This window comes from Euprymna scolopes, chromosome 15 (assembly GCF_053919585.1).
Source record: "Euprymna scolopes isolate OS-2025 chromosome 15, ASM5391958v1, whole genome shotgun sequence".
Taxonomy (NCBI): Eukaryota; Metazoa; Mollusca; class Cephalopoda; order Sepiida; family Sepiolidae; genus Euprymna; species Euprymna scolopes.
Window position 1 is genome coordinate 71,987,232 of NC_136496.1, and position 21,658 is coordinate 72,008,889.

A 21,658-nucleotide genomic window follows, 5' to 3' on the forward strand; every position below is an offset into this window, starting at 1 on the left:
TATGTCCGGTGTCATCTCCTGTAATTGGGTTTCAACCTCTGGAAGGTTGGAACGTAGACCCCTGATGTTGGAGAAGGAGACATGGTAGTAGGGGTCTACGTTGGAAGATGGGGTTCTAGGTTTATTCGAGTTTTTTTTCTGGAGATGTTTCATGTTGAGGTTTTGGGATATGTGGAACAGGTCGGAATACTTGGTTAGAGCAGTACAGAGAGGGAAAGTAAGAGAGAAAAAGACAGGAAAATTTATTTTTTATTTTTTTGAAGCACATGAAAAGATAAAGCCGTAACAATTACCCACTAGTATGGCATCGAGAGGCCCCACAGACTACTGCATAGTCCAGAGTCCATTCACCAAATGGCAATACAGCAGTCCCAGTACTTTGCGCCTGCTGGTAGGACAGCCTCCTTAGTGGTTAATCCAAGGGTCGGGTCCCTGACTATCAGGCGGATAACGTCAGCCCAGACGAAACGTTTACCTCCAGCACTCTTACTAGTGACATGGCCACAAGGATAGACATACAGACAGAAAAATTTCCGACATCTCAGACTACTGTTTACCAAGTACTACTGACTTTTAAAGTAGCTTTTTCTTCACCCTTTATCAGAAAAATCACTCATTTGCATGAGGACTGAGGGACAAAAAAGGAGAAGCGAGAGTTACTGGAGCTGCCGATAACACATCCACTGTATTATCTACTCTCCATTAAAAAAATGATATCGACCACCTGGTTGATTTTGGTGAGCAAGTACTTCAATTCCCAGCGATGACTGCTCAGTGTCACCTACTTCTTTCTGCTTAGATCTGTCTCCGCTAAATGATTAAGCTTTTCTCTCGGTCACTGTAGATGTGTTTGATTCTATCATAAAATGCAGCATTACTTCTAGTTGCTTGTCTTACGGTTGTTTTGGATAATCGAGTTCAACCTGATTTGTAGCTGATCCTTTTTTGGCTTGGACATTATGCCACAATGGCTAAGACACCAAGTGAAAGTTACTTGGTACCCTTGTGCTTGAAGGTTGGAGAAGAGTCGGAGAATTTGCTTCTAATTATTGTTACAGAATGAATTCGACAGATGTAAGGTCTGGAAGGATTGTAGAACTGATAGGCTGTATCTGATCATTCTGTTTTTTTAAAGATGCTCTTCAGCTTCAGCAAGGATGATCTCAAGGGTTTTATTGGGTGCCTTGATCTCCACTAGGAAGGAGGAACAACATCTTGTTGGTATAGCAAAAAAGATGTGGACCCGGGGATCACTTAGATTGCCTGTGGTGGTGGTGGTTTGTTACTGATCCGTCTATGTAGGTAATGAGGTCGTAGGTGTCACAGCCCTCCACCAGTTCTTGTCAGCTTCCACATTCCTGGACTTTATCCCAGTCATCTCGAAGATATAGTTACCTGTCTCCATCCAAAAAGGGAGCGGTTCTGATAATGGTAGCGGTTGTGTTGATCCAAAGATGGAGCTTCAAGTTGCACATGCCTTCTCTCGCCAACTGTGAGGGTTGGAAATTAGCCATTGAAAAGCTTATGCACTGTAGGAAATGGGAGTCCTTCGAGAGAATGTACTAATTTGAGATACAAATTAACTGCAGATATGGACATTCTCTCCAATGTAATGCTGTAGTCGTCTGACTGGCTGATCATTTTTATAGGGAAGAGCCTTTTTCACATACATCAGTAGCCTGCATCCCTGGACCATTTTTGGAATTTATACTAATTCTGATATGGCACGTAAGTATGTAATAATGTTTTCACCTGAAATGCGTTGGTTTAAAAGATCACCAAACTACACAAGCACTGATTTTTTACTCTGAAAAGAATATGATATTAACTATGGATGCTAATCAATATCCACAATTTAATCCTAGGATGAACATCCAGTTATATATCTTTCAAGGAGATTAATGCTGGCTAAAACAAAATATTCTAATATAGAAAAAGAAGCACTGGCAACTGTGCTGAGTACAACCAATGTTTATTAGGAAAGAAATCTGATTATAAACTTTTAGAATTTATTTTCAATCTTAGAAAAGAACTGAAAAAATTACATCATTCTGAATATTAAGATGAGCTATAAAGATAATGGTTTTTTGTTTTGATTATATACAACTATGTATCATATAACACGTGGACATCGTATGAAGGTCTCGATTTAAAAAGAGATAAAAAAAAGTGCTTCTTTCAGCAAAATGTATGTTTATAAATCTCCTTGTCGAAGATTATCTTCCTTGACTAAGAACTTTCGGTGTTTCTATATTACAATAACAAAAAAATATTGAATTTCAAGTAAAACAAATGGTACCTACGTAATTGTGATGTCGCAAATAGTAACATATCCAAAAATTCCGGAAAACAATGCGATAGAAAATAATTATGAATGAAAAACAGTTTTCAATAAAGTTTAGATGGGGGGGGGGATAAAATTTGTACAACATTTTGAATTATGTTTATCACGTGATGTAAGCAACAGAGCGTAATTATCTCTTCTGTCAACTTATCTCTTTTTTAGTAAATTCACAAATTTCTTTTTCATTAATAATTATTTTTCTACCTCATCTTTTTTTATTTTTTGTAATTTTTGGATATGTTACTATTTGAGACCTGAGAATTACATAGGAACCATTTGTTTGACTTAAAATTCAATATTTTTTCGTTATTATGATATAGAAGCGCCAAACTTTCTGATCTTTAGATAGACTATAAATAAGTGTCTGTGCTTGTATTATATTATTCTAAGTCAAATAAAACTGGATAAACTAAATCACTCTCCCATGTTTTTATTCCAGTATACTTACATATTTCTTGACAATTTCATAATTTTCTCTCATCAATGATTGTATTCTTTCTTCATTTTCACGGTCGTTATGCTGCAGTAGATAATAACATAAACAAAAAAGTAAGAAAAATATGTGATAGTATTACCATTGTTTACTATCGATTCGCATAATCATCATCATCATCATCATTATCATCATCATCATCGTCGTCGTCGTCGTCGTCATTGTCATTGTCATTATAATCATTAACGTCATCGTCATCATCATCATCATCATCATCATCATCATCATCATTATCATAATCATTATTGTCATTATAGTCATTAACACTGTTATTATCATCACCATTATTGTCATTATAATCATTAACATCATTATCATCACCATCATTATCATCATTGTCATTATAATCATTAACGTCATCATCATCATCATCATCATCATCATCATCATCATCATTATAATCATTAATGCCGTTATTATCATCACCATTATCGTCGTCGTCATCATCATCATCATCATCATCATCATCATCATAATCATTAACGTCGTTATCATCATCATTAGTTTAACGTTTATTTTACATGCTGTCATGTGTTGAATGACTTTCAGAAACTAATTTCAAAACTAACTTATCACTAGTCAAATCTATATTTATTTCTCTTTCTCTCAAATTCGTCCTTATCACTTCCACCTATGTTTTCCTAGATTTCCTCTGGCAACTGACCTGCTATTTCAATTGTTCTACGTCTACTAACCAAAGAACACTTATCCATGCTTTCAACAAGACTATACCAACAAATTCTTCTATTTTACACACACCTCCCTATATTTTCCAGATTTAATCTGGCCTTGAAGTCATCAGCCTATCTTTAAGATCATTTTTATAAACAAACAAAATGCGATAATGATGAAGCTGTTAATTCTGCATGTTAAACTGGAAGTATGAAAACATTTTTTAGTGTACATACCAGAAAGCATCGAAACAGAGAAAGGATTGAATGCATAATCAATCAACATTTTCCTGATCTACATTAATGATCTTCCAAATCACATCCTTACATCATTTGTAGACATTTCTGCTGACGACACTACCATTTATGGTAGCACATCTAAGACAGTAAACGACCAAGTTCTCTCCAATTCTCTCTCCTCTGATCTTGAGCACGTAGTACAATGGGGTAAGGAGTGGCTGGTTACTTTTAATGCATCTAAAACCAAACTTCTCTCTTTACATCATCAACATTCTGATCCACATCTGGCATCAATTGAAATGAATGGCTCTCGTCTTCAGGAGGCCTCAAGTTTTGACAAGCTTCTTGGCTTGACCATTACTCCTGATCTTAAATGGAACACGTACATCAAATCTGTTGCCAAGGCCGCTGGAAAAATGGTGGGATCTTTTTATCGATCCGGTAGATATCTCACTGCTGATGCTATTCTCTATCTATATAAGAGCCAGGTACGTCCAAGGATGGAATATTGTTGCCACATCTGGGCAGGAGCTACTAGAAAGGACTTGTCCTGCCTTGATAGAGCTCAAAATAGACTTCGTAGCCTCATAGGAGATGTCCTTTTCTCTTCCTTGCAACCTCTATCTCACAGAAGAGATGTTGCGAGTCTGTCTCTGATGTATCGTTATTTTCATGGAAAGTGTTCGACTGAGCTTCAATCTATGGTCCCCCCTCGCCAAACTTTCACAAGAAACACTCGTCTAGCTGTAAACACTATCAATAATTCCCCCCACTCTTTATCTGTGCCTAAACCTAAACGTAGATTCCATGAACAAAGCTTCTTTCTTAGAACTGCACGCCTGTGGAATTGTCTTCCGTTTTCCTGCTTTCCGGCTGACTACAATATGGTTGTGCTCAAGTCTAACGTAAATAAGTTCTTGATGAGCCGTTCCATATAAGTTATCAAATTTACCAAATTTTCATTACTAATGATTACTATATTGTCCAATTTCTACTGTACACTCTTTAACCCTTATCCTTGAGTGGCCTCTTGGCCTTGATAATGTGGTGATGCCTTTGTAAAAAAAAAAAAAAAACATGCGGGCAAATATGTGAAGATGTGAGCTGAAACATCACAGTATTCGTTCCTCTCTCCAGCTATCCATATTTGTTTGTGCTATCTATCTAGCTTTCTTGGACACTATGAAGTTTTTTTGGGTCATCTTTTCGTATTATATCTGAAAATCTGGCTTTCTCGACCTCGATTTGTTCATCTTCTTTCCCTCTTTGCCTCCAGATACACATCCTTATTCGTTAAACTTTTTATCCACTGACTCCTTTGTTATTTATCATTATTATGATCAAACAAAAAACTAGGGATTAAAACTGTTACTGTGTCTTCCTACCTTTCAATCCACTCTGATTTTTAGTAAGGGAGCGGATGGGGCCAGATAAATCAAATAAATGTTTAGAGATGAAAAAGCTCATCCAAACTAAAGTGTGATAGGCCAATGGACGGAGCCTTTTTTAATAGAAATGCATGGACACACCTAAAAAAGACAAATTTTACTCACTCTTCGCACCTTTAATTCTTCAACAATTTCCAGTAATGTCCGTTGAATCTGTAAATATTCACTCATATTAATTCTTGAAAATGCTTCTTGGTCAACAACACCTTTTAAATCCATTTCCGTTGTTATTCAAATTTTCAGTTCTAAAAACCAAAATCAAATGTATTACAAAACTATCTTAATTAGATGCGAGTCCAACTGACCAAAATACACTGAAATATTTACAGGGTCTTAAGAAGAAGAAAAAAATAGATGTATACAGAAATCAGAGTTAGAGGTTTAGACTTTTAGGAAGTCTAGAAGGAAAACAATCAAACAAAATTTTTTAAAAAAAGTATTAAAAAGTAAAGTCTTAAAACTGCGATGTTTATTCATTTATATATATAGGTAGGCTTTGTATCAGAATGTTTCCAACAAGTATCGAAAATCGATAATCAAAAATCCAATAAAAAAAAACAGTCTGAATTTGACCACAGTAAATCCCTTTATACAGCCTAACATCACAAGTGCATTTTATTACCGCACAAGCAGATAGGCCCAACATATAAAATCCACAGTAGGTTCTTTGATAAGATTAGGGGCATCTTTGAAACGAATGTTTCTGTTTAGAGCACAATTGAACCATGATACGACTTGCATTTTAAACTTTAAGCCATTGTATAAAAATAATATTATAAAATCAATAGCAGATTCTTTACAGTGCAATGTAGACTACAATGTACTGTGGAGTAGTCACTGCGGGGAGGAATGTGAAGCTTCCTTCTGGAGCACTATGACTAGAGTAGCCAATTAATCGATTGAAAAATGGGGGATTTCGTCAATTTCAATTACAATAAAAGTATTGGATGACATTGGGTCTCCTTGCTAGTATATATATATATATATATATATATATATATATATATATATATATATATATATATATATATATATAGGACAACAAGAGAATGAAATGAAGACACAAAACTATATATAGGTAGATATAGAATGGATCATTTATTGAATAATGGAATACAGGCAAAATTTGGGGGATAGAAGGGACTCTTTATGCCAGGGCATTTCGAAGCCTAACGCTTCTCATCAGAAGAGTAGAGAAGGTGCTAGGTAGCATGGTGGGGATGGGGCGTCTAGCGTAAGGTTCGTTAGAGATGAAAAAGATTAAGAGGAATTATAGAGTGTTGGGGGAAGCTTTAATGAATTCTAAATAAATAAGGAGAAGCTTATTATATATAGTATGATATATAAGAATATAAATTGTGTTTAATATAGTATTGAGATTAAGGGGTAAATGTATTATGGTTGAATAGGGGGTGTATTGTTGCTGTGTGGTAATTTATTTTAACGGTTTATGGGGTGTCTATTTTCTATGGAGCGGGTAATTTTTTATTAATTTGGGGGGGGTATGTAAAGTTGTAAAATTGGAAGGTATTATGCTGCAATATATTTATAAGTTTCTACTGTTATGATATATGGAGTATGATCATAAGGAGGCGGTTGGAGATTAGGGTGGCAATGACTATGAGTGCGTATAACTTGATGTAAAAGGTTAAGTATACATATTGATGTTAAAATGGGGGAATAAGGGAACCATAGCTACTTACAAGAGTGGTAAAAATATACCAAATAATAGTAGGGTAATCATAATAGTACGGAAGATAATAGTAATGACAATTATTATAATAGTAGTAATAATAAAGTTGGACATAAATTAGATGTAAAATTAAATATGAAAAAAAAATGTTAATGACAGTTAAGATGGAGATAATAGTAGCAATTATGGTGCAATTACGGGAGTGATAATAATGATATCAATTTTAATGAAGATTATATTTATAATAATGGTGATAAAAGCAGTAATAATAATAATAACAATAGTAATAGCGTAAAAAACAGTGCAGTAATAATAATGATAATGCTTCTACCACCACCTCCAAACATCGCCACAACCATTACCAATAATAATAATGTAAGTACTGTTAATATTAAATTATTAGAGGTGCGTAAAAGAAAAGGATACAGATAGGTGAGGGGGGTTAAAATAGCAGGAAATGGGGTTTAGGGATGAGGGGTGAGTGGACTCGTATAAATAAAGTAAAACAGAGTATATATATATATATATATATATATATATATATATATATATATATATATATATATATATATATATATATATATATATATATACGCATACACATCCATATATCCGTATTAAAAAAAAAAAAAATGAATGTATAATAAGCCGGGAAAGCGTAAATGCTCGGTGAACAAAGGCCCGTGGGTTTAAATTAAAGGATTGCTTCACTGGGAACGGTAAATTTCAAGCCACCACTTAAAAACTTCAAATTTCCTGAAGTTCGATTAGAAGGCCATCAAATTTATGTTTATATAGACAGGCCAGGCCTAGAAAATTGAATACTTATTTTTTCGTTTATGAACACGAGGTACAGGTCCATCGAATCGCCATAACTGCTTATGTAGTAGTATTAAACTCCGAGAGATCCAAAAGATCTAATTGTATAAGCTCCAATAATTATTGTTGAGCTTGGCATTATCCGGATAAGTCTCCTTTTGTGGAATTGATCTTTCTCTTTTCTCTTTTACTTAAAGCTATATATATATATATATATATATATATATATATATATATATATATATATATATATATATATATATATGCTAGCAAATATACCCGTCACTGACTGGGTTCAAAAACAGCCTACAGAAAATGGACTCTGATTTATGAAAGTATGATAGGTTATGAAAAGGAAGGGTTGTAAAGAGATAGCTTCGAATTTGGGGGTATCAAACCCAAAGCAAAATATGATGAAAGTAAAAATAAAATAGATAAACCCCATAATTTATTATACCATACCCATTCACGCTGAAACACTTATCACAATATTCTGTGGATCTATATTAAAAATCCTTGTTAAACTTTGTGACATATTTCCATTCTATGGAGGTCAGACATGAACGAACACCCCATAATTTTATTATACCATATTTCTTCAAACTGAAACATAATTATCAAAGTATACTTACGCAGATAGACATGAAAAGTCTTTATTAAAGTTTGTGCCTATTTCCATTCTATGGAGGCCAGGTGCGAATGCAGACCCCACAATTTTATTATACAATTCCTATTTAAGTTTAAACATACTTATCAAAGTATTCTTGTGTACATCTATATCAAAAACACTTGTAAACGTTTTTTTTTTTTAATTTTTTAATTTTTTATTTCCATACTTTGTGGACCAGGCGCATATGCAGACCCCACAATTTTAATGAATCATCATTATGCCAGATCAAACATACCCATTCCTGTGTCTTCTATCATCATATGTGATCAGTTTTCTATAATAGTCAACCATATAGGAGCCTATTCGTGACCAGACACACACACAGAGATGTTCAGCTTTATATTATATATATATATATATATATATATATATATATATATATATATATATATATATATATATATATATATATATATATATATTAATGATGGGACGATTCCAATGTTTTTGCCAATTCTGATACAATTACCAAATCTGATTCCGATTCTTTTAAAATTTCTAAACATTTACAGTTACATTTTTAATGGCAGGGGTTAGATTACTTAAAGTAATGTAATATACGAATATATTTTCATAAAAGTAAAAATACACTTTTGGAGGTTGATTCATAATTTTTGTTTTGTTGGTAGTTTTACATCAATGAATAATTATGATTTCTTCATTTGTACGAAAATTTTAAACAAAAACAAATCAATACAGTTAAAAAGAATCCGTTTTGGCATCGGAAAATGAGCATACATTTTTCTAATTTCAATACCCATTCTGATACACCAAAAAGTTCTGATTTTTCCGATTCCTGATTCTGATTCCAATTAATCATCCCAACACTTTATACACACACACACACACACACACACACACACACACACACACACACATATATATATATATATATATATATATATATATATAATAGCAGTATTACCCGGCCTTGCTCAGGGTTGGTTTGATGCCTTTTTTATGCTTATTTGGATCTGTATCTTTGGTAATTCCAATATTTCTTTTCCTTATTAATTTATTAATAAATTTTATAAATTGTATTAATTTTATTTATTTTTAATTATTTAAGTAAATTTTCATTATATTGACACCTTACTGATCAACGTAGATCCCACACAGTGGATGCAATGTGCCAGCAACAATCCAATTTCTCTGATTTGTCCCCTTAGAAGCTATTCTTCCTGTTCAAAATCAACTACTTTCGCGAGGTTTTGGGGGCCATGATTTCTTGAACCGTATGCGAAAGAAACCACAGGATTAGCAAGGACTATCTATTCGTTGTAAGGAATTATGTAGTTGTCGCTGTATAGTTCTACAATTATTCAACTGTGTCAAAAGATTCCGTATCTTATGTCGCCGGGCATACTACTTGTGCTTGGTTGTTAGGGGCCTATTTTTTGTTAAACCGACATATAAGAAACCTCTAAATCACATTTTCACTAAATATGTGTGTAGACTGTTTTGCAATTTCTTCAGGATCAGTTCCTCCTCCAATAGACGTTCAAAAATAGAAACATAATTTACTTTTGCACTGCTAAAAAACACGAAAATTTTCAAGTCTTATAAAATTCTTTGCAGTTAATGAAAAAAAAAAATTAAGAAATTTACGTGTGAAGTTTGAACCTACAGACCACATCATGCAAAAAAAAAAAAAAAAAAAAAAAAAAAAAAAACACGCTATCAACTTACCCACAGTAGAATTTTCACGGCCCGTTGTTCTATCATTGTTGCTAAGCGACGACATGGAAAAAATGGCTTTACAATGATAGATAAATTAAAATAACAGTTTCCATTATTGATTTTCGGTAATTATCGGGGATATTCTGAGACAAAACTTAACTAAGATCACTTCCGGACTTATACACTAAAGTTCTGTAAATTTTATAGAAAATCTGTTCAGCTGTTTTTGAGTCTATAAGGAATGAACTCACACACACACAAATTTGCATACATATATATATATATATATATATATATATATATATATATATATATATATATATATATACTCGGGTTTTTTTATATTCAAAAGTGATGGACTAATGAATTCAACGAGGTTGTTAGATAGTGCTCAATAAAAAGAGCTGATAATACTTGTTTATTGTTATATAAACATGCTCACATCCCGCTGCTACAAATAGCCACTTGTTTCAATCAAACAACAGATATCATCAGGCAGCGACTATTTGTAGCAGCGGGATGTGAGCATGTTTATATAACAATAAACAAGTATATATATATATATATATATATATATATATATATATATATATATATATATATATATATATATATATATATATATATATATATATATTTAAAATACAGAATACTCAAAAAGAAATATTAAAAATTAATCTGTGGAGTTTCAAAGAATGCGTTCTTTTAATCAAAGGAAAGATTTTAGCAAAACAATTGTTATAGCGAAGCTATGATCTTGCTGATACTAGCATGAATTGAAACTGCATCACATGAAACATATGCATAAAAGTTAGTGGAAAGAGTTTATGAAATGCAGAAAAGAAATGAAAAATGCAAATTGAAAAATGCAAGCGAAAGGATATGCCTTGATTAGGTAAGTCTAGAAGGCGAATTGGTCATAAGATGCAATGCTCACATAAATAGTACTTCGAGTTATAATAGACAATATTGATATAGGGATCCAGATTAAAAATCCAAAATGAGAATAATTCAATTATTCATCAGAAAAAACAGTTTGCAAGCGCCCTAGAAAGAAAGTTTTCAAAAGTGTTAACTTTTTTTTAGAGATGGAGTGGAGACATTATTATGTACTTATGTGGTATGTCAAAATTAGTATCAATTCCAAAAATTACGAAAAATAATCCAGTAGATGTGCTATACAATTACGTTCTGGCATTGTGTGTTTAAAAATGGTGGGCTCTTAATTTAAGTCAAAGGAGATAAATTGGTCGCACTATTCTTCTACATTAAAACATACAATAAAACTCGATAATTCGATAAATTCTGTTTTTACTTGTAATTATTTTTCTACTGGATTATTTTTCGTAATTTTTTTAAAAATTTATACTAATTTCGACATAGCACCTAATGTTTTCACCCGAAACATCGCTACTTTACACAAGCACTAAATAAATATGAAAGTCATGAAGAAGCGAGAAACACACACATACACACAATTTTATTATTATAAAAATCACAACAACAAAAAAATCGATACTTCTGTAGTTTACGGATCGTGCTGAAATAATAACGTTATTATTTAGAAACCTATTCTTAATATGGGGATAGGGTCTTTGATAATTATTCCGTACTTTCACCTAACACTTTAATAAATAAAAGATATCGTAAAAATTGAATTTGAATTGAAAACGCTATCTAAAATTAGCACGATCCGTATTCTCAGATTCTGCAAAAGTACCAAAAATCGTTTGCCGATTAAAAGGATTTTTTTAATAAAAAAAAAATCAAACAATAAAAAAAAAATAAAAGTACTAATGTTAAAAATTACAATGATTTCCTAAATTAAAAAAGTATATATGTTGAATGTGAAATTAGTATGTAATCTGAGGCAAACCTTTTCGTTCTTTCTTGAATTACTAAAATGAAGAAAATATTGAAATTATTTTCTTTATTTTGTGTTTGGAAAATTTTCTTTATTTTGTGTGTATAGTTTGGAAAATGTCGTCTGCAAAACTAAATGAAAAGAAACGTGCGCCACCTAACGGTAACTTAAGATATATTTAAGGGAGGTAATTGTATTGTAAGAAGTTTGCTTTCTCCGCGTTTTTTTTTTTGTTTGTTTTTTGTTGTTGTTTTTTTTAATGATTATTTTGCTTTTGTAGATGCAGCGAAATTAAATGTTTCAACAAAAATAATTGGCAATTAAAGTGTAGCATCTGTTTGAATACTACACTTCATCTGTTTTGACCTGTCCTCAATCAATGAAAACCATCCTTCTAGACTGAGGCATTTTTGAGAGTGCAAGTCCAGAATTAAACCTAATAAAAATTTTTTTTTAAATCAGTAAAATCTTTATAATCGACGACCAATAAACTGAGACAAACACAGTTACTATTTTTTATTATTTATTTATTTTAACTAATTAAAATCTAAAATCCATAATTTAGTGAACTACTGTTTTTTCCAAGAAAGATAAACCGATTCTAATCGCGGAGAGGGGGGTGGTTTGGTTATGGTCCACGTGTTCGAGCAGTACCGCCCTATATTTTTAGTTTCACCTTTCTTTTAAATTTTTTAGCGGATTATTATCAAATGGATACTAGTCTACCAGATTTAAAAAAAAAAAAAAAAAAAGAAAAAACAATCAATATTTAAACATGATATTTGTAGGGTGTGCTCAGTTTCTAATGCAACATTATCGATCACCCAATTTTAGAACCACTCGACAAAACCAAATTTCGCGAATTTAACCTTTTTTAAAAGCAGTTTGGCCCTTGTTGTTGTTGTTGTTGTTGTTGTTGTAGTAGTAGTAGTATTATTATTATTATTATTATTATTTTATTTTATTTTTTTTTTTTTTTTCGCTTGAAATTTGCCCTTTTCTGATTATTTATAAGTTTCGTCACCCAACATTTACAAACGTTTTGCCCAGACGAATTGTTTCTTTTCTTTTTTTTTAATACGCTATCTTCAAGTTTCGTCAACCAACATTTACAATCTAAGGACAAATGGTCAATGTGCACTAGCATACCAACTAAAGATTTACTGTTAAAAGTTGATTTTTAGGGGTATTGGAGTCTGTATTCCATATTGTTTTCACTGGTCGCCATGTTTGTTTTCGCACGCGTGCATTCAATCTTTTAAAACAATATGGAATACAGACCCGTATTGGGATTACTTTTACCCCGGGAAAAAATTCAATTGTTACACGTGAGAATATGAAATAAATTAAGGATAAGCTCTGGACAGAATATGGCAATAGTTGGTTTGCAAGAAGGAACATGACAAAAAAAAAAAAAAAAGCAATTTTATTGCGTGAACAAATGGATGATACAAGAAAAAGTTAATCCTACAGAAAAGAAGATTTGTGAAAAACATGCTTTGCGAGAACTTATCTGGAGTGGGAAGTTCAAATAATAAGTAGCATGTGCGCGTCCCTCAATTCTGGCACCTTTCAGGTCGGACTTGGTTGTAATCCAGCAGGAATTCAGTGATAAAAGATTACTAACTTGTAAATCCTGTCTCAAGTTTTATCACAAATAGTCTTCAGTTAGGATGATTTGCTATAAGAAGATGCAAAAATATGAGAATATACAGTGGTGCCAAAAAAAAAAGAAAGTCAGCATCAGCACTTGTCATTTTTTCAAAAACTGCAAATTTAAGCTAAATTTAATGTAACTGTTTAAACAACATATACCTTGTTTGATTCGCTTTTTATTCCTCTATAATTTTACCGGTTCATATTTGATCTTTTGATTGAAGTGCCCTAATGTTCATGAAAATTTTTTAAATTAACTATATATATATAATGAGAAAAAATACACCTCCATAAAGTTCATTCTTCCCTTAATAATCAGTGAAAATTTAATACTGATTAGATAATTACATGATTTTTTGGTAGATTTTTGAAAAGTGACTTCATCACAGCAAACCTTATACCCTACCTCCATTTTGTCCGTCACTAATCTTTATGATGTACGTATCCGTCATGAAACGCAAATGTCATATCCCCCCCCCCAAAAAAAAATTATGTAAAATGATCTAGTAGTTTATATATATATATATATATATATATATATATATATATATGTATGTATGTATTAGGTTGGTGCAAAAATAATGTTTTTTTACGTTCAACTTCAAAAGGTCATAATTCCTTTCATAATAAACTTTATTAATCAAAATAAGAATCATTAGAATCGACACATTTGTGCTAACAAGAAACAAGTTTATTCATCCCATTAGCATAGACATCCAGAGTTCTGGAAGCGATAAAGTCATTAAAGGCCGATTCGGCATCATCTCGGCTTTTGAAGCATTTTTCACACAGGAAGTTGTCAAAATGCTTGAAAAAAATGATAATCAGTGGGCAAGAGGTCCCGTGATTATGGCAGATGAGGCAGAGTATCATAGCCCAATTCGTTTGGCTTCTGCAGGGTCAGTTGAGCAACATGTGAGATGAGAATTGGTCCCTTCATATTGACCAATCTCGGACACATACGTTGGAGCTTGTGGCGCATTTCATCAATTTGTTGGAAGTACTTCTCCGCCGTAATCATTTCGCCCAGATTCAAGAAGCTGTGATGGATGAGACTGACTGCAGACCACCAAACAGTCACCATAACCATTTTAGTGTGATTTCGGCTTTGAGAAGTGTTGTGGAGCTTCTCCAGCATCCAGCCACTGTGCCAAATGTCGCTGGTTGTCATAGAGGATCCACTTCTCATCACACGTTACAATCCGCTCGAGAAATGGGTCGTTTTTGTTGTGCAAAAGGAGCATAGAAGACACTTCAGAACAATGATCATTTAATTATCGTTCGATTCATGCGGCACCCATTTATCCAACTTTTTTGACTTCCCTATTTGCTTTAAATGACGAACGACTGTTGAGTAGTTGATCTTGAGTTCAACAACAACTTCTTGTGTGGTTTTGCAAGGATCACTTTAATTAAGGCTTTCAAATGTTCGTTATCAACCGCAGTCGCCCGGCCATGACCATATTCATCTTCGAGGCTCTCGTCACCATTGCGAAATTTCTTAAACCACCATTGTGCTACACGTTCATTAGTGGCACCTGGACCAAACGCATCATTGATATCACAAACTGTCTTGGCAGCTTTTCGGCCTAATTTGAACTGGAACAAGAAAATCATGTAGATGTGCATTTTGTCCATGCTGTTGAAAAGCCTGCAAAAAAAAAAAAAAAAATGAATGCAGAGATTGAGAACAGTAACGGATTACATGATGCGATGGAGCGAAAAACGCGCTTCAAAATGACATATAACATGGTTACATATATATCAGTTAATTAATTAATTAATTAATTGATATATATGTAACCATGTTATATATCAGAGAGAGAGAGAGAGAGAGAGAGAGAAAGACAGAGAGAGAGAGAGAGAGAGAGAGAGAGAGAGAGAGAGAAAGGAATTTTTTAACGTTTTTTTTTGCGATTAATAGCAAATTGTAGTCATTATAAGGCTTATTTTGATCTTTATTTCTGGAGAGATATTTAAGGAGGAGATAATCAGTGATTAATTTTCAATATGGCAATTCTGCTTCCTCATAAAATTGAATTTCCTTAGTTAAAAAAAATGAAAAACTACACGGTCAATTTACGTAATTTTTGGAATATGACGTTTTCGTTCTGTGAATGAGTACATACATCATAAAGATTTTTCTGTAATTTTTCTTTTTTCTTTTCTTTTTTAAAGTACGTTGAATTGTGGTCGTGCACCTTTTTTATGTTTTAAGCCAGAGTTCCATTTTAGGGGGGTTGGTTTTGACTCACATTAAAAACCCACGTTTTAACTCTGACTGCGTGATGAGGCAAGTAAATAAGAACGCCTTATGAATGCTTTAATCGCGAAATGTTAAACACACACACACACACACACACACACACACACACACACTCGACTCATGTTCTTGTATTTATTTTTCTCATTCTCTGAAACTTCTAATTTATATTATTCCACTTAATTAAACACTTTCACACATTGTACATTTCTGTATTACTGTTTGTGTGATGTTTCTAACACAACTAATAACGTGTTACAAATTCCATGTACAAACACAATCAAGTTAATCACGCATACACTTTCGTGTACTTACATTGCATATTGAGTTTGACTCAAAGTTGATTCCGCATGAAGATTTTGAAAAGAACACATTTAGCATGACACTGTATGCAAACATAAACCAAAAGTCTGTGGTATGGTTCCTGGCTTTGGTAGAGGCTTTCTTGGAGCGCCTTTGCGTATAGTCAAGAGCCACACCGACACGGACTTGATTTTAGAATATTATTTCTATGAAAATTTATGTTTACTTCTAAAAAATTTGACAAAATTAATTTTATTAAAACACAGGTAATTATATTTACACAAAATTATTAAAAATGAAAATGTAGAGAAATATCGCAGAGTAACTATTAATCTTTTTATATTATTTGTATTCTTTGGACTACTGTTCTCATCTTGAGTGTTATTTGCATAACGTTTCAGTCGATGTAACCACCAACCTTTTTTTGTAAGGTAAATGTTTCACCCCTAATAAAATATATTTAATGAACACAGCACAAAATGAACAGCAAATTTCTTTTTAACAATAGCAACGTAGAATAGGGTTTTATTGGCAGCAAGAACTTGAAGGTTGAACTGAGATAAAGGAAGAAGATTCTTTTTGAGGTCGTTGTCGGTCAGTCAGTAGATTTCCTGTGTCGCTCCCAGCTAATGGCCATTGTGTCTAGTGGAAACCGTCAATGTCAGATCAAGATGTCCAGTGGATAGGGGACGAGAGAGGATAGATGTTGCTTGGCTGAAGGTCCGGTCCTGACTGACTGATGTTCCCTCAATTTTTTTTAGGGAGCAGATGAATCATTACGTTCTGTTAGCTGATAGGTCAGCCTGTGGCCGAAGAACTCAGAGAGGAGAGGGGCATTGATTCACTAGAGAAAATAGTTCTCTTTAACTGCTACACCTTCTTCAGGTGTATCTTGCCAAACTCAAGAATCTTTCTGTTAGACTCAGGAATCTGCATAAAATTTCAAACAGAACCCTTTATTTAATCCATGGAGGTAGCATACTCTCGTTCTGTCAGCCATAATTGGGCAGAAGTCTTAAGTAATTTGCATTTATATTTGTCGCTCTGCTCTGAATCTGCGGAAGGTTGACTTGAAACCCTAGAAGAGTGTAATTTATACAACTAAATTTTGTTTCTAGATGTAAATATCACAATTTATTACCGCATATCCTGTATACAATATTTTTATTACTATACATATACAAATTATTTATATAAAAACTAGATGTTACATATTTCAGAGACATATAATGAGTTGATTGCAGTGGATTTACCTTTTCAAGAGCTTTAAAAATCCAAACAAAATCATCAGCGACTCACGAAATGAAAAAGTAATAAAAGAAAAAAAAAATATATATATATATATATATATATATATATATATATATATATATATATATATATATATATATATATACTAGCAGGTCGTCTGGCATTGCTCGGTCATAAAATATGCTTAGATATGATATTTTGATTAATGCAGAGTTCGTATTTATCATATTATATTGGACCCAATAAAAAGTTTAAAAAAAAAAATGACTTGTGTGCCACTAGCGAGAATCAAAACCAAAACGTTTAGCTTATGATTTACTTTTTCCTTTCGCGTTAATGCCTGAGTTATGAAGACATGTTTGTTGCAAGATTAACACTTAAAACATGAACAAATAGCTATTACGTTACACATGCATATTCGTAATGCCGTTGTTCGACCTTCACCTGGTAAATTTCATTTTTACCTGCATAAGAGTCAGATAAAACCTGAGATGGAATATTGCTGCCACATCAGAGAAGGTGCTATCCAAAACATTCTTTCTTGTATGGACAGAGTACAAAATCGACTTTGTAATCTAGTGGGGGATAATCTCTACAGCCTACCTCTCACAGAAGAGGCATCACTAGTCTTTCTCTACTCGTTATTTTCATGGAAGATGCTTGACTGAACTCTAATCTTTGGTTCTTCTTAATAAAACATTCACAGCAAACACTCGTCTTCTACCACAACTGCAAAGAACTTTCTTTTCTTCCTCTGCATGTCCAACAACAAACAGAATTTCCATGAACATTTTTTTTCCTCCTCTGTGTAACACGTTACAGACCGGCAATCTATTCTCAGATAGCTTTTAGCCTTGAAAGTGGTTACTCATTAGCAAATAAAAATAAAGAAGAAAAAAGTTGCTTCTATACCGGAGTAAGATACAACATGTTATAAAGATCTTATGCAAGTACAACAATAAGAAAGACTTGTATGGACAAAGAAACTACTCGATCATTTGTTAAATATTGAGACCCTATGCCAGTAAATAGAAATTATGTTAACTAGTATGGTAAGGGTTACATAGAGTACGCTAGCGGGGGGGGGGAGCTTTGCCCACTCGTAAAATACACTTAAATATGATATTTTAATTTGTCTAGATTTCATATATATTATTATAAAGTGGTGATTTCAAAAGTAAAAAACAAAGTATTTGGGTGCTATCAGCTAGAATCGAAAGCAAAACTATAGCATTCAAAGCTGGTGACGTTAACACACTACCAATGTGACACGCATATGAACTGATTAAAAATAAGCTAAGATGAATGTACAAAATGTATAACGATTGTTTCAATTTTGACCCCCTTTTTGATCTCTTAAAACTATTTTAACCGGCTAAAGACCCATAAAAGAACAGTCCATAAAAGATCCAATCATTTGATGTCTCTAGCACCGCTCTGCAACTTTTAGTTTCGGAAGTGATAGAGTTTGAAAATATGGAGACAGACAGACAGACAGACATAGTGCTTTTTATATATTAGAAGATTACGGTTCTGAATTTTAGACATGAGGATTGATTAATAGCATTATTTGCATTCATCGGAATACTGCTCTCATTTTGAGTGTTATTTTCACATTTCAGTTGATGTAACCTTTGACCTTCTTAGGTATATCTTGCCAAACTCAAGAATCTGCACGGAATTTCTGCAAGGACCCATGGTACAATGCTTAGAGTATTTAGTAAAATTCCCTTATAAAAGTGACACTCTTCTGGAGGTTGAAGTGCGGGTGACACACAAAAATACAATTTCGAATTACGTAGGACTTCCACCCAGTCATGGCTGATGGAATGAGAGCATACTACTCCTTGTGGATTAAATAAAGGGTTTTTTTCGAAATTCTGGCAGATTCCCAAGTTTGACAGAAAGATTCCAGACTTCAACAAGATACACCTGAAGTAGATCTGATATTACATTGACTGAAACATTGTGAAAATAATGCTCAAAATGAGAACAGTAGTCCGATGAATCCAAATAATTAAAGCAATCAATCTTCCTAAAATTCAGAACCGTAATGTACTCTATGTAACCCTTGCCGAAGTTCATACCAGTTAGCATACTTTCTGTTTCCTAGCATAGGGTTCCAATATATAACAAATTACAGAGTGCTTTTTCTTCAAATAATATGGATGTAGAGTACATATTAGGATAACATGGCGGCAAACAGAAATAGACTCAGTGCAACTAGCATGATTGAGGTGAGAGTTAAAAAATTGGAAAAAAAAATGCTAGAAATGATTAGAAAGAAATGATCATGTGTTTGGAGGACACAACTGAGTTTCTAGGCAGTTGGACTCAGGAAGCAAGAGGGACGACATGCATTCTGAAAATGTAGAGAGAATCTAAACAAATATCACCTCAATGATGCCGCCTACGTCTCTCAATCCCTAAGTAGCAAAAACAAATACGAAACCATAGCTATAAAATAGAAACTAACTCAAAGAATACGAAAATATCTACAGAGCCAGTAACTTTTCTCTTTTCTTTTCCAAATAACAACCAAGATACCTGAGGACGTTTGAAGATCAATCCGACTGAAACGTTGCACTAATAACTCAAGATGAGAACTATAGTCCAATCAATATAAATAGCATAAACAATCAGCACTCATCTAAAAAATTCCAAACTTAGAAAAAACAAATTAAGAAATTATAAGAATTAGATTGGTCTCTCCTTCCATAAACAACCCTTCTCTAAATAAAACCTTTGCAAGGCAACAAGTCTCTATTGCATTCCATGCATGATCACAACCACAAGAGGATCATGGTCAACATATTGAAAAGCGACAATAAAAAGAATCAAAGACCAGCGACCGTGCATGTATGTAAAAAGACTTTGTTAATTGTTTCTTGATCGCTCACTAGCCAAACTCCACAAAAGCTTAAGTACATGTTTGTTGGGGACATCACAATTTCCCAAGGAGTAGAAGAGAGTATTCTTCCTTGCACCATACAAGAGACTTACCTATGTTATACCCTTGGTTATTGTTTAAAATACTCACATCACTTTGTCCTCGTGGAGGACACATAAATATGACTTGAGTTACTAGCCATGGGTAGGGGAGATAATTAATCTTCTCTGAACAACAAAAAAATGATACAGACTTGTCAAAACAACAGCAATAAATGTCCATCATTTCTAGGTGGAATTGATTTGAATTTAATTGACCGTTTAGTCGAATTACAGAACAGTTATTTATTTATTTATTTTGTTGAACTTAACTAGGTTTAACTTCTTTGGATTAAAATAGACTTGCTTTGAAGGTGAGGAATTGGGTCTGGAAATTGTCCCCTTTTTGAGATGTAATGATTCAAATACATTCTTTATTGGTTTAAAATGGAAGAAAATATGATTGGATACTTGCTCCTTTGTAAGGATGATATATTTTCTTTTTTCTTTTTTTTAGTAGAAAAAAGGTACCTTGCTGCATTGGTGAAGACCCCTTTTTTCTTTTTTTTTCTGCTCTGTTCCTTTCTCTATTCAAACTGATTCACTTTTTCCCTTTTTTTTTTTTTTCTTACTCTATGACTCCCAGTGTCATGCTTTCCTCTTAGCAACAGGTTTCTTGTGGTTTGATTGGTCCACCAATCTCTCACCATGCAAAATGAGTAGCTGACTCATGAGACGTCCCTAACCCTAAGTTAGGAAATTTTTTCCTTTTATATTTATAATAAAAAAAAAGTGGATTCTTGTCAGCATTCGAATGACATTGTAAATTCTGACCTGTTCAGTTTGATTCTCAAAACTCGACTCTTTGCCATTTCGACTTCAGGTATTTTGTTAAGTCATTTTGGGGGCAAAGCCTTATTGATATGCAAATTAATGTATATCAAACTACAGTCTCCCCAATCCTTAAAGATCACATCATAACCCCGTGCCAAGATCAACAATCACCTAAATTTCTAACAATGATACACTGTTAGCTGCTAGCCTCTCAAACTCTGCTAGTCACTGTTAGCCTCTCAAAAATAAAAAAAATAAAAATGCTAGACTTTACTAGCCTTTAAAACACTGCCAGGCTTTACTAGCTTCCCAAACAGAAAAAAGTCAGTTGAATCGTAATTCTCCATTACGTATATTACAACGATTAGGAAAAAAGTCTGACTCGAATCATATGTAAATCTTGTCATTTCTTGACACTTTCAATTTTCAAAATTTGACTCGAATCGTTTAATATTTCCATATCTTGATGCTTTCGATTTTCAAAGTTCGACATGAATCGTT

The 21,658-nt window shown here is 33.1% G+C and overlaps 1 protein-coding gene across 7 annotated transcripts in view; it reads right to left on the reverse strand.

The window, feature by feature from the left end:
- Nucleotides 1–11,999, reverse strand: part of LOC145293895 (coiled-coil domain-containing protein 73-like) — a 278,863-nt gene extending 266,864 nt beyond the window's left edge. For 4 of the 7 annotated variants that reach the window (XM_080140667.1, XM_080140666.1, XM_080140668.1 and 1 more), the window contains exons 1-3: nucleotides 11,935–11,999; nucleotides 5,302–5,441; nucleotides 2,793–2,864 (exon numbers count right to left, since the gene is read on the reverse strand). In XM_080140667.1, the coding sequence (XP_079996793.1) occupies nucleotides 2,793–2,864; nucleotides 5,302–5,415 (186 nt within the window). In that variant the 5' untranslated portion in view covers nucleotides 5,416–5,441; nucleotides 11,935–11,999. Of the gene's footprint in view, nucleotides 1–2,792; nucleotides 2,865–5,301; nucleotides 5,442–10,067; nucleotides 10,226–11,934 lie in introns of those variants that run through there. The other 3 variants (XM_080140665.1, XM_080140669.1, XM_080140664.1) reach the window with 3 other exon arrangements.
- Between the last annotated feature and the right edge of the window lie 9,659 nt (nucleotides 12,000–21,658).